The sequence below is a fragment of the Cariama cristata genome, unplaced genomic scaffold, assembly GCF_000690535.1.
Source record: "Cariama cristata isolate BGI_N322 unplaced genomic scaffold, ASM69053v1 scaffold19192, whole genome shotgun sequence".
NCBI lineage: Eukaryota > Metazoa > Chordata > Aves > Cariamiformes > Cariamidae > Cariama > Cariama cristata.
The window spans coordinates 4442-24424 of record NW_009605820.1 but is presented as its reverse complement, the minus strand read 5'-3'; the positions used below and the strand labels follow the sequence as shown (position 1 = coordinate 24424).

At 36.9% G+C, this 19983-nt stretch overlaps 1 protein-coding gene across 1 annotated transcript in view; it reads left to right on the top strand.

Annotated features, from left to right (window-relative positions):
- PXYLP1 (2-phosphoxylose phosphatase 1) overlaps window positions 1-16600 on the top strand; it is a 40788-nt gene extending 24188 nt beyond the window's left edge. The window contains exons 2-5 of the mRNA XM_009696147.1: window positions 641-802; window positions 1708-1834; window positions 12960-13099; window positions 15669-16600. Coding sequence (XP_009694449.1) covers window positions 641-802; window positions 1708-1834; window positions 12960-13099; window positions 15669-16600 — 1361 coding nt within the window. The remainder of the gene's footprint in view (window positions 1-640; window positions 803-1707; window positions 1835-12959; window positions 13100-15668) is intronic.
- The last annotated feature ends 3383 nt before the right edge of the window (window positions 16601-19983 follow it).

The window sequence follows — 19983 nt, the reverse complement described above, 5'->3', positions numbered from 1 at the left end:
TGCTGTGTGTAAGCATTAACTACATTTCTTTGGTTTTAACATTTTTTGTGGTAGTCTCAGTTACATTTCAACAAATATATTTTGTGTGCGTTTCCTTTAGATAAGTCAGACTATTTAAGGCTGCAAGGTAGCCATGTAAGGGTGGGGATTAGTAAGGAAAATGATAGATGATCCAGCTCCTTCAATCTTGACTGCTTTGTTTCCCAATAGTTTGTAGTACCATCATCATCAACTCTGCTGTGTCTTTTGCTGATGTCCTTTAATGTCAGTTTTTAAGTTAAAATGATGAGAGGCAGCTGTGCCTGTTATGGCCCTTTTCTTCCTATTCATACTCTTAGAGCTTCATGAGAGACTGACAGAAAAAGCAGCTTCAAGAAGAGTGCAAAAGGCAGAGTTGTTCTACATCCAGGCGCATTTCTGCAGTCTTAGCCGAGCATTGACTTTGCTAAAGAGCTCTCTGGGCTTGCCTTCTTGACTATGTAAATCATGAAAAATTCACGAGAAAGATCTATATTGTAGAGTAGCATCCTTTCATGGACACCATAGTCTTTGTGCATAATTACTTTAAAAAAAAAAGTTATAGTCCTATATGTCCTTAAAGCCTCCTAAAGGTATATGGTGTATGTTTTGTATCTTTCAGTGCATTTAATCCCAGTAAACCCCATCAGGGAAGATGGGTTGACTCCTAAGAGCCGAAAGAGAATAATGCCTGATTTGCTGACTGAACCTCCTGCAATAGATCCTGTTTATGAAGCTCACGTTTACTGCAATATTCCCACCATTGCCGAACGCAGCATGGAAGGTAAGCTTTGTGAATGCAAATGACAGTTTAGTTGCTTGTTTCTACGTGCTGTCATTGGAAATGATAACTTTGTGCATTGTCAGTTCCTTGTGCTTGGAGAAGGTACAGCAAATGCCAGCTGGTTGCTGAATTATGTTAAATCATTCAAAGTATGCTGCTGTTCTTTCCTTCCCTTTGTATTCTCTTTGCTGTCTTGATTTTTGGAAGTGGTTCTGTTTCCAGTCAATGGTCAAGTGGGGGGGGGTCCTAAAATTGAAAGGAGTGGGACCGATATAGATATTTAATATTTGAATTGTAATTCTTATTACAAGTGCGGGGCATGTGAACAGTTGGCTTGGAATTCTGAAGAAAACTCCAGAGGTAATTAACTTTGGAACTCCAAACCATTAGACATAGTCAGCTAGAAGGCACATTTGCTTTCTTCACCCTATGGTGGCTGCAGCAGCAAGTTAGTCTGAATTCCCTTATTAGCATATCTTGCTAATGCATATAAAATCAATTACAAACTAGTATATCAAAAATCTCCAAATTAGCCATGCTAAAAAATCCATCGTTATAATAGATGTCTGAAAGAGAGGCATCATAAAAGTGGGGTAACTGTATCACGTTGGCAGAGTTCTATGCTTGAATAATGTCTCATATGCTTGTTGGACTTTAAATATACTACGGAGAATGTGCTAAGAACCTGAGTCTTATACAAGTTGTCTTGCAATTTAAAGTGAAATCTTTTTTGGGATGGTAATTTATCATTTCTTCTGGGCCTTTTCTTTCATTGCAACACCAAAGCTGTCAAACTAATTATACTTGTTTTTTTTTATTTCAAGAAAATGTGTGCAGGGGAAAGATTTAGGTAATATTTACTTAACTTTTTTTTCCCTTTTTTTTTTTTTCTTTCTTCACTTTAGGTCATGCACCTCATTATTTTAAGCTGGTGTCAGTGCAAGTGTTGATTCGACATGGTGATAGGTATCCGCTATATGCCATTCCCAAGACAAAGAGACCTGACATTGATTGTATGTTGCTGCCTAGCAGGTAAAATTATTGGCTTTTTTCATTACTAAGTGCGTGTTTTGCTTGATAATTATTTTGTTCCCCTTCAGGAGACAATTTGTGCAGCTTGAAGTACATTGTGAGTTCTGATCTTTTTGTATTGTCGTGGATTTAAAAAAAACAAACCTGTATCAGTAGTGTACGATATTTCCTTTGAAATAGAAACTATTACCTGTTACCAGTTCAGACCAGAAGAAATTCTTGGTATTTCCTTAAAAAGCAAAAGCTATTTACTTAAATATTTAGCTTACCATTCCTTTTAGATAAGTTTCTACACGTTTTCAAAATATAAGTGCAGTGCTTGAGAATGTCTCATCCATTTCAGCTAAGCATGATTCCTTTTGTGTGATTACAAAAAGGTCTCAGTTGGTCACTACCATAGGAAAATTGATATTTGTGTGTTGTTATTGGTTTTTTTATTTTGCTTTTCAGAAATACAGCTTATCAGAGTTTCATTAGGTTAATGATTTGTGTCAAAGTTCAGGAAAAAAAATGGGGATTGTACATTTAACTATTAAAATACAAATTAAGTGGGAAGTGCACTGTTTGCTACTTGAAAATTACGCTTTTTCTGTAGTTACAACTGGCTGTGTAACAGTCACACATGTTATTTATGTCTGACTGCTATTAAGATGTCATTTACGTTTCTGTTTCAGTATAGTGTGCTTTTGTCTAACATCATGTCTTTGTAACTTGCTCATACTTGCCTTCATACCTGAACCAGTTTGAGCTGTAGATACGGTCTGAATTGCTTCACTTGTAGAAGAACCTTTCTTTCTTGTTTAGAGTTTACTCGTTGATAAAGATGAAATATAGTGTAGAGCATTAGAAGTAAACAGCGATGATGTAAATCACCAACCTTTGTCCTAGCTTGCTGTCCTGGTATTGGCTGGGATAGAGTTAATTTTCTGCTTAATCGCTGGTACAATGTGCTTTGGATTTAGTGTGAGAATGATGCTGATAACACACTGATGGTTTAGTTGTTGCTAAGTAGCGCTTATCCTAAGTGAAGTACTTTTCAGTTTCCCATGCTCTGCCAGCAAGGAGATGCACAAGAAGCTGGGAGGGAGCACAGCCAGGACAGCTGACCCAAACTGGCCAAAGGGATATTCCGTACCATAGAGTGTCATGCCCAGTATAGAAACTGGGAGAGTTGGTTGGGAGGGGCCGATCGCTGCTCAGGGACTGGGCATCGGTCAGTGGGTGGTGACCAATTGTGTTGTGCATCACTTGGGGTTTTTTCCCTTGGGTTTTATTCCTCTCTCTCTTTGTTATCTCCCTTTTCATTACTAGTAGTAGTAGTAGTTTTATATTTTATTTTATTTCAATTATTAAACTGTTCTTATCTCAACCCATGGGTTTTACCTTTTTCTGATTCTCGTCCCCATCCCACTGGGGCAGGGAGGAGGAGTGAGCGAGCAGCTGCGTGGTACTTAGTTGCTGGCTGGGGTTAAATCATGATGCTTGCTTGATGACATGCGTGTTTTGATCCTTGTGAGGAGGATCTGTGTGTTTTGTTGTTTTTTGGTTTTTGTTTTGTGGTGTTTTTTTTTTCCCAACTGTGGACTTTCCAGTGAACCTACTGAATTCTTACAGTTAAAAGAAAAATATCAAGAAAAATTATCAGATGTGTAAGCGGAACTTCTAGGGAAATTTGCACCTTTATGCTGCTGCCCACTCAGCAGAGTCAAGTGTGGAGATTTCAGTGACTGGAAGCTGCATCTGCTTTGTGTACCTGCATACGTTACTCAGGAAAAGAGATATAATAGGCCTTCTAATCTGCTGGTATACACAGCATTATAGATATTCCATAAATACCTTTTTCCAGAATAGCATGGAATCTCCTCTGTCTTTAAAGAAATAATGTTCTTGCTCTTTTGGTGTAGAATTCTTCGGAATTGGCTTTACTCTGTCGTGCTGAAAGCGTTTACAGCACACTGAAAGTGCATTTCTGACTTAGATATATCAAATGCGTGTTTCTTGTTTTAATAGGTTCATGGACCATGTTCCTTAAAATTTTAGTAGCTTCCTGTCGTCAGTAGCATTTATGATTTTATCTCTTACATCTGACATACTCTGTCCTTTCAGCTTTTCCTCCGTGGGCTTTTAATGAAAGAATCTCTCTGAAGGAGAAGATGGATTATAGTACACTTTAGGTTTGTGATTAGCTAGTGTATGGCAGTTTCATTTTAAAAAACAACCCACTTTTCATATCTGGTCCTGTGTCAGTTTCTGGCTCAAGTGTATTAAAAACCAAACACAGTAGTAATATCGCACAGGAGGAATGTTGCTGAAATATGCTGAAGTGATGTGAAAGAATACCTGAAACTAATTATTAAGTGTAGCTTCGTCTCATGCTTGTGAAGTGATGGGAAGCTTGATTAAAGACGCTTACTAACTAGATACATACGGTAATGAACACAAAGGCTGGCACAAAATGATCAGCAAAGTGGATCTTTCTCTGAAGAAAGCTGAAATATGTTGCTTTTCTTTTCAGATATCTGGCTGCATAAAAGAATTGCCCTTGTTAGTAGTAGATGTCCTGAAATTTGCAAGGCTTGCAATGCTGTCTTCAGTTGCAGTCAGTGTTGTAATGCTATTCTGGCAAGAGTAATTGATAAGTAACTGTTATTGCTGAATTAAGCTACTGTTATGGTGGTTGGGGTAACCCTATGAAAGTGTGAAACCATCATCAGTTTTAGCCCATCTGTGTGTCTACCCATTTGTAGGAAATGGGTTTTGGGACTCCTAAGTTATATTCAGGCTACCCTATCTATATGCCTACATTTTGTGTGAAGATGTAAGCGCAGGAAAACTTAGAATTTTTTTTTCCTTTAAACAGAGGAAGAATACACTATTCCACATATATACACTTTTGTCTACTATATATAAAAGTGTACATACAAAAATATATGTATACATTTTTAAGAGTAAAATAGGAAGAAAAATAGACATGAGTCGTCTGCTTTTTATAGCTAAAGTCATTGGAATTTAGAAGATTCAAATAGCTTCTAATTTCACTGTTTTTAGGGTATATGTGTGTTACTTGCATCTTTCCTAGCTGCTTGGTACAAGTGTCAAAATCGGAAATTGAGCAAAACCATGTCCTCCTTTTTTGAAAGGAGACTACTCTTTTGGAATGCCTGTCTATGAATACAAACCAAAATACCCAATTTTCTGACTCTGCTGAACAAGTTTTATAAGTGATAGTGGTCTGGGAGCTTTTACATAGTGCAATTTTCTTTTAAAAAAGCTTTCCTCTGCTATCATGTGGCTGCTTGCTTGCTTTATTTGTACTACAACTTCCACCAAAATGTTGTTTTGTCAAGAAGTGGCTTTCAGTGCTCTTATCGAACATCCTCCAAGAGAAGTTTGAATTCTTTGAGAGGTGCCCAAGCTCAACAGTGTTCTGCGCCTGCTGCAAGTTGACTGGCTTTCTGAAATTAGGTATGCAGCCCTGAAATTGCATACAGGAGACCAAACTCCAGATCTCTCTGCCATAGAGTTGAGTGGGCAATTAATTTCTTTAAGAAGATGAAAAATGAATAATTTGCTAATAATTATGATAACATTTTTAATGACCTGCCTTTAAGGGGTAAGATTATTTTCAGCATGAAATACTAAGTAAAGAAATATGATCCAGATTCCTTTTGGAGTTCTTAAAGGCTCTCATCTTCTGATCTTGCTCAATATCTGTCACGTGAGAATGTATGTGAGAGAACTTGAGTGCAAAGATGTTAACTGCAAGTGACAATGTTGGATGAGTAGCTGTATTTCTCAATATTACAGTGCCACATGAGACTTTAGTTTTGTATTTGTCAGAGAAGCTTTTATAGCTATTTCCACTTCAGTTGCAGGCAAGAAGTACAACGTGAAGGCTGTGGGTCAGGAAAACTATCCGTAAAAGGCATGGAAGTCATGCAGCTTTTGACACTGCCAACAGAAAGACCAAATCAAGCAGTTTAAGAGGGCTTAGCGTCAGATGTGAGGAGGCCAGCAGTGTAGATACCCTTGGCTGTTAGTGATTTACGAAGCATTAGAACACCAATCTATCTATAGATGATACATCCACTACCATTCACAGCCACTAAAAATGAGTGGAGATCCAAAAAGACCTTGTCTCCTTGAGAATAAAGTTTATGTAAAATAGAATCTCCTGGCTGACTTTGAAGGGGCAGCAGAAAGATTAAAGGGGTTGGTTCTGTAGCATTCTGTGCAGATGTGTTAAAGCTGACCTTTCTGAATAAAGCTAGAATTGTTACTGTTTCTGCCATTGTTTTGAATGGAACGTTTATTACTTTAACATCAGGAAGCTATTTGCTGCCTTTGGCTGACAGGCTTATATCCCTTTGTGATATAAATTTGGTGCTGAATTGTAAACGTGTTTATACTGAGAGCATTACAAGGTATATAACTGCTACCTTTGAACTGAAGGTTTCCTGATGCTGTATAATTAAGTTGAGATGTCTGATTGAAAGTCTGGCTTGTGTAAGCTTTCTGGACTTCAGTTTCAGATAAGTATGCTGCTCATATTCAGTCTGTTCTTTATTTGACTTGGCATTCAGCTGATGGAATTCATTAATTAAGCAGATTATGCTACAGCCCCATGGACTTCTAATGGGTATGCAAAATAGCCTTGAGGTCACACTTGGTTTTGTGAATTATGGGTTGTGACATGTGAGTGTGGAATGAATATAAGCAAATGGATTAAATGCTTTGGAGATTTCTTCCATCTAAAATACCAATTAATATTATTATTTTCATTGTTCTGGATGCAAGTTTCCAAAGGGAACTGAATAATATATACTTTTTTTTCCTCAAGAAAATTAATTGAATGATCTTATGAAAATCCTTTCATTGTGGTGTTTGCTTATAGGGGAGAAAAAAATTAATCTCCCACTTCTTTTTCCCTTTGTATCTTACTTTTATACTGTCAAAAGTAAAAAAAAAAAAAAAATTTTAAAAAAAATGCAGCAATATTTCTTCATTGACTTTGTGAGATAGAGAAGAAAAGCTTTTTGGAAGACTGCTATAATTTGGTGGTATGCTGGGTTCATCAGCATATCCTTTAAGGCATTTTGAGAGGTGTTGATGTTAATCATAAGAAGCTTAGTAACAAATATTTGAATTTTAGGTTCAATATGCACATGTCTTGAAACTGCCAGAAAAACGAGAGAGAAAAGTGTGGGAGAGGCAAGTATCATACTGTGAGCTAAAGGAGATATGGATTTGACTTGGAGTGAGGTCAAAGCATGATCCAGACCAGATTTAGGTGAAGAAAGGTCTCCTGAGGCCTCTTCTGACTTCTCTAAACACTCTGAAGATCAGTGAAGTAGACTGGATCACTATAGTTTGTTATAAAAATGTACAAGCTGTAAGACCTTTATGAATAAATAAGCCCCAACAGTACTAATGCTGTCTTAAGGACCCCTTTTGTGGACTACAATAATTTGTTGTTGTTTTTAGTGGCTTTTTCCATTCATTTGCCTTCTATAAAGGAAACAGTATAGTCCTTTGATGTAACTTTTTTTGTCTACTTGAACTTCACCGAAAACTTATGTTATTTTTGCTTGAAGTTATAAAATAATTTTTTGCGTTTGAAGTAAAGAGAAAAGGGACTTGCTTTTGGTATCCTTAGCAGACAGAATCTGATATTATATGATTACAAAAATGTAATGTTCATTTGTCAGAAGCTTGGTGTGTGCCTGGCATGGTCGCGTTCACTCACCAAGTGACACACTGAGGGGTTTCTGCAGCAACTTGTGAGAAGTTTGGTCCCCTTGGCTTTTATAAATTCTGCATTTACTAACAAAAGAGACATTTGCATAGATAAATGCCATTTGGGAAGGAAAAAAAAGTCAATATCTGATTTGTATCAGTGTCCGCCTCCACAAGTTCTTTCTTGAGGTACATAGATCTCCTGCAGAACTCTAGAGTATAGTGCTGTGAGAGGACAGCACTGCGCAGCAACAGAGGCAAGATGAATAAAAAGTTTACCCCTCCTTAATTCTGCGAAGCGTCTGTAATCTGCTGTTAGTCTTCTACTTCATTAACTATTAAGTTTTAGTTTTTAATATAAATGACTCTTGGTAATTGATCTCAAAATTAAAGTATTTCTTCTATCACAGTTTCTTTTTTAATCATAACCTTTACCAACATATTGTTTTTGTCTGTAGCATCTTATGTAGTGGTGAAGGTATGTTATTTATGCCACTCTTGATTTTTTATCAATGTGTAAATTATTAAATAAACTATTTGCATGTAATCTTGTCAAGATAATGTCTTTCCACATCTGTTTCTTAAATTCTGTACTTCATCTTAATTAGATTGACTTGGCAATTTTTATAGAAATGTAGTCTCAAATTTGTAGGTAGTTCAAAAGAGTATTCAGTTTAATGAGCTGGCGGACAGATTGAATGCTGTGGTTTGACCATCGATTTGTTGAAGAAACAAGGCTTGCGCTGTACTTCATTTTACAGTATACATAGTTGAAATAAAGCAATAGTTCACTGGTTCAATAGCTTTGATAGAAAAGAATGTTAAAAGAATTTCAGCCTATTCCTATCAAGGAATTAATTTTGATCAAAAGTAGTTCTAAAATTAATAAACGTAAGGATTGAGGAGTGGGGAGTTTTTACCAAAATTGATGTTGTTGGGTCTGATTTGCAGCTCAGGTCTAAAGGAGGAACAAAACTACTTTAGATCTGATTTATGTTTTAATTCTTTGATAAAAACAGTTTGTGCTCACAAGGATCACTAGGGAAGAAAATGCTTCACAAGTAGACAATGTAAATCAATAGCGGTATTTTCTTGAGTGGTCCTGAGACAAGTAGCCCTGAGAATCAAGGACCATAATTTTCTTCTTGCTCTGTGAATTAACTATCAACTGTAGCAGTGGTCTTCATGCTGCCATCCTTTATTATTATTGTTTTATATGTATATTTTTAAACAAAGGCAATCAGCTCAAAGAGCTAACCTCTTGCCAAAAGAGGCTTCCATGCACTCAAACAGTCTGAGCATCACTTTCTTGAGGAGCAGAAAGCCCCAGTGTCTCCCGTAGCAGTTCCTAAATACTGACCTTGAAGTCTTGAATTCAGTTAGTTTCATGGGAGAGGAGTGCAAAAATGTCCTCTAACAAAGTTTCTGTGCTGCTATACAAGATTTGAGGCTTTGCTGTATACTATGTTTGAGATTAATGTTGAGCTGCATGAGTTATATTTCATGCCTTTGCACAGATATAATAGATGCAATACATGTATTTTCATGGATGTTTCTGACGCAGTATTTTGTGCCATTATAGCCAAGCCCTGCAAAATCTATCAGCAGATTTTCTGAGGTGTCTTGTGCGTGTGCTCACGCTGGTACTATATTTCACACTTTGCTGTGCTAATTCAGAACAACCAGCAACTTAGTTTTTGTTTCTCATTAAAAAAACAAAACAAAACAAAACAAAAAAAAAAAAAAACACAAAAAAACAAAAAACCCCCACAACCCTCTACATTTTTGTATCTAAACTCCTCATGGAAAAATGAAATTTTTATTGAAGGATGTCAGCTCAGTTGTTGGCAGAAATATGCATATCGTTCCAGTAGTTGCACAGGATGATTTCTTTCCTATGTGCACTGGTTACAGTGTAGCAATAAAGAGACTTCAGTATTAAAGGTTTTTAAGACCTTTACAAATAAGATATTTAAATGTCAAATAAGGATTTAAATGTTGGTCTGTTTAATGTTAGTGCACGAAAAACTACACTATTAAATCTGGGATCTATTATCCCAGTGTTGAGTTTGTAAATAACAAAAAGATAAGCTGGTTTCATTATTTGAGGGAAAAGAAGCATCCTCAATTTTGTTACAGATCATTAAAATTACAAATTATTAAAGTACAAATTATTAAAAGGCAAATTAACAGACATTAAAAATGGGAAATAAATGTTCAAAATTAGGAAAAAGTATGACTATTACTAGTGGTGTTAGGTGAAAAGCCATTCCATGTTGTGACAAAATTTGAAATACTTATTGTATTGATACATTTCCCAAATGTGGTAGCTTACCGTTGTAATGTCCGGCAAATTACAGAAGGATATCTCTTTAGCCCATTTTTATTTTCTGATTACTTTTATGGAAATAAAATTTTAGGGATATTTCAGTCTTTTCAACTATACAACTGACTAATTTTCTTTGCTTCCTGCTCAAACAGTCCCAGCAATCTTAGCTGAGTTGCCTAGATACACCACCTCCTGCGGCATCTGTAAATTGGCCAATTCAACAGGAGGATTCATCTTCTAAATAAGAGAAATCTTGAGGCAGGGAGGGGGAATCATTGGTTAGCTAGTAGCCTAAGTGGAGCTGTAAATTTTGCTGTTGAGAAAAATAAGATTTTATTTGCTCAGTTGTATGAGGTTAATTGGGAGAATTGCTGGTATGTTCAGAATTTGGTTACATACATGAGGATTACTTTCAGGATAAAAAGTATGTTGTAGCCTGAGATGTCTGTCCCCTTCAGGCAGAATGGCTCTTATTTCTGTTGTTTGATTTTTATTTTTTATTTCCCTGGGATGTATTTAGTTTAATAGTAAACTTTGAATTTCTATTCAGAAACAAGTCTAACAGTCATATTTCATAATTCACTTCTGCAAGCATGTGCTTAACTTGTGCTCATTTTAAACATAACATAATCCAAAGTTAAGTAACTTGCATCTACATATGTATATGGAAAGCTATATTAATACTTGGGAATATAATTTTATCAATTATCATATATTTTATTATTCTATCTTGGATGTTAGTTCATTTTTCGTGACTTTTTTTAGATAAATCTTTTTGCAAAGCACTGATGAATACTTTTCTTCTTTCCTTTCTTCATTCCCACAAGTGATTGCTGATAGTCTTATCAGTACAGGTTTGATTCCATTAGAATTCAGGTTTTTGTAAGCAAAGCAGCAAAAGAAGAAGAATGGATAATGCAGTTCTTTTAGTTTTCTTGCACATGTATTTGCAGAACTTGCTAATTAGGTAAACAGGGTTTAAGAAAAATTATGATTGACAGTTTATTCATGTTTAGAGCTTTTCTTAAAGTGCAAAGTTTAGACAATTGGTAGTTCAGCCTACTATGTCTGTAATAAGCTTAAAAAGCTATTTGCTATTTGGTTTAATTTTTTCAAGTTAATTTTTCCATTTTTAGATTACACTGGGCTGTGAAAATACTGAAATGTACAGAAAGTTCTGTTTGAAATTCACATCTGGAGCTGGATTAAGCTTTCTAATGTATGCTCAGTACAACAGGAAGCCTCTACTGCTTTAGAAAGGAACAAAGACTTTTTTCTGCACCTCTGCTTCTCAAATATTAATCTTCATTTGTGTTGTTAAAACTATAATACGCAGAAGAAGCTGTGGATTTAGAATGTCATAAATTGGCTGGTTTTCCTTTCAATTTGAAATAAAAATTTAAGAATTCTTGTGATATTTTTCTCTCATTTTGCTCTTTGTCTCATTTTGCGTTTTTTCTTACTGGCAGTTGTACCGTAATTTATTGTAACATTTTCTTCCTAAGACTTTTTTTTTTCTTTTGTGAGGGTAAATTAAATACTGGAAAATTCAAGTTTTATAAAATAATACGACAATGAGCTACCTTTGTATTGACAGAGACACTGATTCCTTATGAGACCTCCTGTACATGCATGCTGTGAGCATAGCTCTGCAAGAGGTGATTTCTCATTTAAGAGTTTCTCAGTAGGCGTTCTATGTGAGCATGAGTGTCTTTGTCCTAGAAAACTTTGATTCCAGACACTTATTCGTACTTCAGTAGTCTTATTGCTCCCTCTTGTGGTTTCTGCAACTCTGGATGATTTTTTTTTTTTAGACCTAAAGTTTTTGTATCAAAACAGTTTATCATTCTAGCAAAGTGTAAATATGAACAATAAACACAAACCTCAGACTTCTGTAAAAGTTCTCTGACCAAATTTAACTTCTTTTTTATATATATATATTTTGTGAGCAACATAAAAAAATATTTGCCGTATTCAGGCTGAAAGTCCTATTAAAATGAGAACCATCTGGGGCAGAGTTGGGTTGCCAGACAGTTTCTGATTTAGTTCTGCACAAAAGTAGAGGTGTGACTGTGTGACAATTGTTGAGCATTGACATTTAACAAAGAAATCCCTACTTATGTAACTTGTTTCTGTTGTAGAAGTATGATTTTTTTTTTTAAAAAAAAAAAATTTAAATCCCTTTTGATTACATTGTGTTTGGACTTTTTTGTATATGCAGTTTTCAGCACAGCAGTACAACAGTGAACTGAGTCTATAGCGTATTTGAAATGTGAAGGTTTAGGAGATCTAAGCATTCCTTCACTGACTTGAATTCTGTTTCAGTGAGTTAACTGAGACATTTTTGTGTATATCTCTTTTCCAGTTGTATTCATTACTTGCATTGTGCGGGTATCTTATCTGTCTAAGTGTCTAGCAGTGTTGGGCTCTTTCTTCCCAGGTAATGGTACAATACCCACAACAATGACTTCCAATTTTAATGGAGCCACTGGATACTACCTTCCAGATACCATTTAATTGAGGCTACATGTGCTATTTAATTTGAAGCCTGAAGAAATTAGAAATAAAAGCTGAGATTGTAATCAGCATTGTACGTTGCAAAACTTGAGAATTCCTTCAAGATAATCTACTTAAAGTACTGGTTATTTGGACCCCTTTAGATTGTTAATGCCTTTGGCTGTGTGTTAAAGTGCAATAGTACTTCAGAAACTGAAGAGAGTATTTTTTTGGTGAGGATTTTTTTTTCAAGTATTTTTTAAAAAGTATTAGTGAGTGCATGAAAAAAAAACAACCAACAAATCTCTCAAAATTACTTACCGAAAGGTATCATAATTTTAACACGACAGGACATTGGTTTCCCTATAGCTTTGTGGTACTTAGTAAATAACTAGATTTCTTTTGCATATTTGCAAGAGTATGGAATAAGAGCAGATGTTGTCTCAGTGGGAAATAACTTCATGCCATGAGATTTCTGAGCTGACATACTTAGGATACTTGACTCTCTTGAGCTGTTTTCCTGTATGCTTTTGGAAGTTTTCACATTTTGGTTTACCTTTCTAGGAAACCTTCTCATCCTCAGCTTGAAGCGTTCATCAAACACATGTCCAAAGGGTCTGCAGCCCAAATGGATGGTTCCCTAAGCAGCCTGCCTCGTTACCCAAGTCACTCTTTGTGTGAAATGGGAGAACTTACGCAGACAGGTAAGTTTCCATAGCAGCTTTATCTTCTGCTCTGTTAAATACAGCCTGCATGAAAATAGATCTTCTGTTTTTCTTTATATTGAAATAAATGCTTTTAATTAAGGCTTTTAATGTTGGTCATAGCCTGGATTATGCTGGGATGTGAATAAAGTATTAGACTGTACTCTAGAAGTCATAACAGTTCTAGAAACCATGCTTGCCAATTCTGTTACAGGTTGATCACGCTTGGCATCTCTTTTAATTTTATTTGTAACAATTTGGAGCACCTTTCCTTGATGTTGCTCCACACCACAAAATTACTTTGTCACCCTTGTGAAAAATGGCATTGCTCAATCCCTCCCGAGGAAGCTCTGGTACTCTGTTACTGATTGGTTTGTAATTCAGAATGGCCCTGGAACTAAAGAATGCTTAGCTGGCAATTTTTACCTGTGATGTAACTACTGTGTCCCTTGCAAGAGTTTCAGGTGTAACAGACACATTTGATGCTTGTATTGGGGAAGCAGAAAAACTGTATACATCTGGTGCTTTTTTGCTCCCTGCCCCCCCAGCTTTGTAATGAAGTTCCAAGAGTGTTGGAACTGGCATATTTATTTATGTATATTTTCACTATGGGGAAAACAAAACTTATTTTCTTATTCCGTCAGTGCTGCTGAGCTTGTTATTGGGAGAAATGTGGAAATATCAGCAATTAAATTCCAAACAGCTTTTTTTAAAAAATGAAGTTTTGAGACTTCATCAATACTACCACTGAGAGAAGGGCTGCTGAACTCTGCTAGTGAACATCTTGTTTAGTTCGTACCAAAAGGATAGGGGAGATGGGAGATAACTGGAAGTGTTGCAGTCAGGGATTTGACTATGTAGAAGAAAGTATGTGGAGAGCTGGTGGGAGTATTGTGGTGCTGGGGGCATTGGGAATACTAGAAAGAGACAAAGGGTTTGGGATTGGAGAGGGAAACTGGAGGTAGTGCTGGATCAGAGCAGTGATAAAAGGGCCATTTGGAAAAGATCTGGGACTGCTGTCAGCAGGTCAGGGGAACAAAAGCTGAGAGGACAGAAGTATCGAAACAAGTTGCCAGTTTGTAAGAAACAGATTTTCACAGTTTCCTCTTGGAATTGCTTGTGTTCTCCACCCAGAATAGCCAGCTGAACTGGTATGAACTGAAGTCCTTGTGTTTGCTGCACTTATTTTTCTGCATATATTCATATCTGAGTCAAAAACAAAAATACAGAAGTGCTTTCCCACATTCACGTGGAAATGTACTGTTACACAACTGGGTAGAAATGTGATTGTGAAAAGGGTTAGTCACGTGTTGATTTTTCTCTTAAACGTTCATTAATTTAGTTTGAAAATTCACATTACTAGTGCTTTTCTGTTCTCCTGTGTCTTTTCAAATGTTAACATCGATCCATTACATCTTATTCCCACACCTTGCTTTTGACTGTGTAGCTGTTTTTTTCTTAAGTACCAATGACTGAAAGAGCTATCACAGTGGATCTGGGTAGTCAATGGGTTTGGATACCAACTAGAGAGAGCGAAGAGTGTGGAAGATTTGGCGAGTTAGTGCCGTTTTCTTCTTGCCGACTGTCTTTTAAGGAGTCTGCTGTATTTTTCAGTCCAAAACTTGACTGTCAAATCCTCGTATGTTTTGGGCTCCCATCAGAAGAAATATTTGTGTTAGGTTGGTGTCAAGTCTTGCAAAGTGGCACCAGGAGAAATCTAGTCCAGTTACCAAGGAACTGTTCCTAACAGAGCACGTTTTGTGTGAAACTGGATTCATCGGTGCACACAGCTTGTAAGTGACCTAGCTAGTACTTGGGACTCCTGTTGCCTGTAGCAAGTTACGTTCTAGTGCATAAAGGGTTCATGCCTGTGGCTTTGCTGCTGTGGGAGGATAACACAAGCAAGGTGGACTGTGGAGTAAAGGCTTTGGTGTGTGAGAAGGATACACGCTCTCTTCCTTTCCATCTGGATAAAGGCAGAGCATTAGTGTAAGAATTACTAAGCAGTTGGAGTATTTCCTGAAGGAAGATGGAGAAGGAAGTTTGATGTGATTGTGACACCTCACCACTGTGTTTTGTGAGCTTACACACTAGTTTACATTCTGTCTATTCATTTCCCGACTGCTAGTAGTTTTACTGGCTGCCATAAACTTGCAGGGAGCACAGTATTCCCTGCCTGTCTGAAAACCTGACTCTGGTGCAGTCTGGATCCATCTTCATAACTGTCTTCCTTTTATGGTTGTATTAGACCCATTCAGTCTGTGTATGTAGTCCAAAGAACAAATATTAAACCACTAAGGTTTTAAACAAATTTTCTGGAACCAGCTTTTTCTATCTATATCTCAGTTTAGCTCCTAGAATCTGAGAGATACTGAAGAATAGTGGGTATCCTGTTTTTAATGCAGTTTTCCTAATAGTCAAGCATAGGTGAAGTTCAGTTTTTGAATTTCATAACCTTTGAACTAATTGTTCATTTATCAGTAAGACTGCTAGCTGTATTTTTTTTCCTCTCCAAAACTAAGAAGATTCTAATCATGTGTTGTAATTTCTTAAAATAATTCTCTTTCAGGGGTTGTACAACACTTGCGAAATGGACAACTGTTACGAGACATTTATGTAAATAAACATAAACTGCTTCTGAGTGACTGGACGGCAAAACAGCTCTACTTGGAGACAACAGGGAAAAGTCGAACCCTGCAGAGTGCGTTGGCGCTGCTCTACACTTTTTTGCCAGATTTTGACTGGAAGAAAATTAACATGAGGCATCAGTGGAGCACCATTTTTTGCTCTGGAAGCTGTGACTGTCCTATGCGAAACCACTACCTAGAAGAGGAACAGCGCAGACAGTACAGTTTACGAGTGAAAAACAATGATTTGGAGAAAATATATGTGGACATGGCCAAGATTGTAGGCATTCCCACCAGGCAGCTGAGAGCTTCTAACCCAATAGATTCTCTCTTGTGCTATTTCTGCCACAATGTCAGTTTTCCGTGCACCAAAACTGGCTGCATTGGTATGGAACATTTCAAAGTAATCAAAAGACATCAGCTGGAGGATGAGAGAGAAAGACAGGAAAAGAAACTTTATTTCTTGTATGCACTATTGGCTACTCATCCTCTCCTCAACCAGACTGTTAATCGACTGCAGCGTATTGCAGAAGGCAAGAAAGAAGAAGTATTTGTTCTTTACTCTGCACATGATGTCACATTGTCACCTGTTCTTAGTGCCTTGGGCATTACAGAGGCCAGATTTCCTAGATTTGCTGCCAGATTAGTTTTTGAGCTGTGGCAGGATGGGAAGAGACCCAAAGAACACTTCATCCGCATCCTGTATAATGGCGCTGATGTCACATTCCAGACCTCATTTTGCAAGGATTATTATAAACGTTCCAGCAAGCCAATGTGCCCACTAGAAAAATTTGTCAACTTTGTCAAAAGAGATATGTTCTTAATTTTTAACAGCACTAGTTATTATGATGCCTGTCGTAGAAGACCACTGTAGAGAAGGAAGGTGAAAAGGAAGCAACATTAACTTGCGTATCAGTGAAAGTCTGTATTCTGGTTGAGGCGCAGTTCAGTTTTGTTATTTATTGTACTTGTATGTCTAAGTACAAAAGGATATTGCTTGAAACATTCTTCAAATAGTTTTATTTTCATTCAGACTGCAGATGGTCTCCAACAGAAGAACAAATACTGAGGGAGTGTTATGTATATGTGTATGCTCACATATGCTGTGTTAACTGTAATGATAAATCACATGGGCTACTGTAACCTGGACGTCGCTTGATAAAGAGTGAGAGAGCATAGACTTTGTTTCTCTGTGTTTCAGAGCAATACTTGGATACAATAAGTTTAAAACCAAAACCATTCCTTTTTTAACCACCATCTCGCAGTCATTTTAAGCAGTTTGTATTAAGGTCTATATGAATTCCAGGCATCTGCATTAAACCATTTCTAAGGAATTTTTGAACCTCCCTACTCAAAAAGAAGCCTTTTAAAGTTTAGGGGCGGGTCTGTAAAGCAAAGTGCATGTGTATATCTGTGCGTACTTACCTGAGCATGTACAAATGAGTGTGTGCCTCTTGGACTTGAAAGACCTATAAATACTTGGCTATTTTTGCCAGTGCCAGGGAAGGGTGTACTGGAAAATGGATACAAAACTCTATTCTTTGATTGCACTTTCAGCACTTTGAGTAGTTCAAACACAGTCTAGAAATATGTAAAGGTCTCGTGACATAAAGATAGATAGCAAACACTAACGTTACCACTAAACCTGAGTGGGAAATTAGGATAAGAAATCAGTTTTGTGGTGAAGTGTTGGGCTCGTTCTCATTGTGAACACGTTCAAGCTGCTGTGCTGTGGAACAAATCAGTGTGTTAAGAATTTGATATAGTGACTACTTGAGACAGCTTGACTAAACACTAAGAAAATTTTGTAGTTGAGTTAGTATTTTTATGGACTAGGAAGTTCTTATTTTGTAAGATCAGGCTTGTACATATTGTACTGTGTATATTTATAACACAGTAGATCTTTCTTACTAGTTTAGTTTGTAAAAACTTGTGAAGCTCACTTTAGACATTTTTTTCCCCTTGATCAGGATGTTTAGACTTAAGAATAAACTGTCTTTTATGGGTAACTTGAACAATGACTAGATATGAAAACTTGTACTTCAAACTGCTTTAATCTCTTTAGGAGTAGTAAATTGAGAATGATTTTTAATAGAACTATTCGAAATTTTATAATGGTGGAGGTTTTTTACACCTCTAGAAATAATTTAGTGTGTGACTTGTGATTCGGTGGTGCTAGTTTATCAAAGAAAATGTAACTCAGCATAAGTTTTCTAAATATTGGCATTCCACTCTCTCTGTTTTCAATGCTGCATTTGAACACGTTTCTTTAAATAAAATTTTGGGGACTCTTTGTATACTTGTGTGTTACATTTATTCTGACTTCCATAGCTGTTTGCAAGAGCAAACAAGAGAAGTGTGTATTGTTAAGCTGCTTGTTGCATTGATACCTTCTGCACTTAATATTTTCTGGTTCCCAGTCTGAGAAGCAGCAAGTGAACATTTCATGAATACTGAAATAGAAATCATGATAGAAGATTTGGGGCTTTGGTACCACGTTAGAAAAGTGTAACTTCTGGAAACATTTGCTTTTGGTCTAAGACTAGCTGTTAGTCATCATACATGTTTGTGTGCTGGAGGGCAAACAGGAAGAGAGAATCTGAAAGTTGAACTTGCTTTGTATAAATGATGTGAACTGGACCATTTATCCAGTATAAGTACCAAATAGTCCAAAGAGCTGTTGAGCTATCGGCAAAAAGCAGCTATAGCTCTTCAGAGTGTTTGCTATTGGAGCTTTGATGCTGTTTGGTGACCGTTTGCAGGAATGATGCTGAAGTGCGGTAAACATTTCCATGGACATATCATTGGTGTTTCCGGTGTGTTATTTAGAAACTTTGAACCCTTAACTGCTTCCGCAAATGCAAGTGTTGGTGTCTTCAAAAGCCTATGCTAGGAATAGCATCTGACCTTGCATCTTCTTCTAAAGAGAGGCCACAGAAGTGTTTTGTTTTGATTTCCTTGTGTGGAAAGATCTCCTTTGTCTGTTGTAGAGGTTTTGAGATGCAGCCATGAATTGAAGGTGGTGTGAATTTGGATGGATTTCTCATTTGTTGGGCTCAAAGAAGCATTGAGATGCCAGATATTGATGGATATTGCAGCTGTTTTCCAAACTTCTATCCTAACTTTTTTGTAGAGCAGCAAAAATGCACTGATTTTATGGACCTTTGGTTGCTGGTCAACTAATAAGCCTTCTGCTTGAAGTCTCAAGAAGACCCTGGGGTTAATCCCCCTAGATAAATCAGTTAAGTTGAGTGCCAGGAAATGTGTTCATCTGTATAGTCATACATCAAGAAGACAGTGAGACAGATGTAGAAAGATCATATTCTATTAGTAGTTGCAGTTCCTCAGATTGCTGCAGATGTCAAATTTCCTTTCTGGATGTCTAATCTCAATTAATGCTGTTATGTTGAAGGGTGTCCCTAGTAATGGTGATAAAGGTGAATACAAAGCATTGCTATCCTCTAGCCAGAGTTCTCTTATGCTTAAAGAGGTATGGGAACTGGTATTTCATTCATCACTTCTGTTCTCTCTTCTGCAACCATTGCTTCACTGTCACCTGTAAACTTCTGTTGTGTTTAAGGCGGGTGGAAAAGTGGGTGTAGGAATACTTCATGCTCTTACCAGCATTGTTCGTGCCAAGCACTCCCCATGCTGTCACTCCTTGCTGCACGGTGTCTGAATAAAGGCATGATCCTTAACACAATGTTTTTAAGAAAGTCAGTGTGGTGCTGAGTGACTTATAAAGAAGAAACAAGTATACAGTATATAAATGGAGAAGCACAGGCTGAATATAACTCTTTTGCGTAGAGAAACATATAAGAAAAGAGGTGTGTGGCCATAAGGGAATGTTACAAGGTGAAAGGAGGCGTGCACTTTATAGTTGTTGATGTCTTGTCTTTGTCAGTTTTTCTAGTGGCATCCAGTCTATAACAGTCTGTACAGTCAGGGCCATGTGCCTGCAGTATAGTGAAAAGGCACCTACGTAATTTTGACTGTTTCCAGTAGTTGCTCTTCCTGCATGCTTTCGTCCTTTGTTTGAAGAAGAAACAAGGTTACATGAAAATTAACAGGTAAGTAACTTTTCCTGTTTCTACGGGAAATGCAGATCATTGCAGTGTATTGTTACAGTTTGCTTACTTTAAAGATATATATACTTTGCTATTAATGAAACTTCTCCAGAAGTCCACCAAGAATTAGTACCATTATAATATTGCAGTATTTTGTTGTCTGGGCAGCTTTTGAATATCTCCAAGGCCA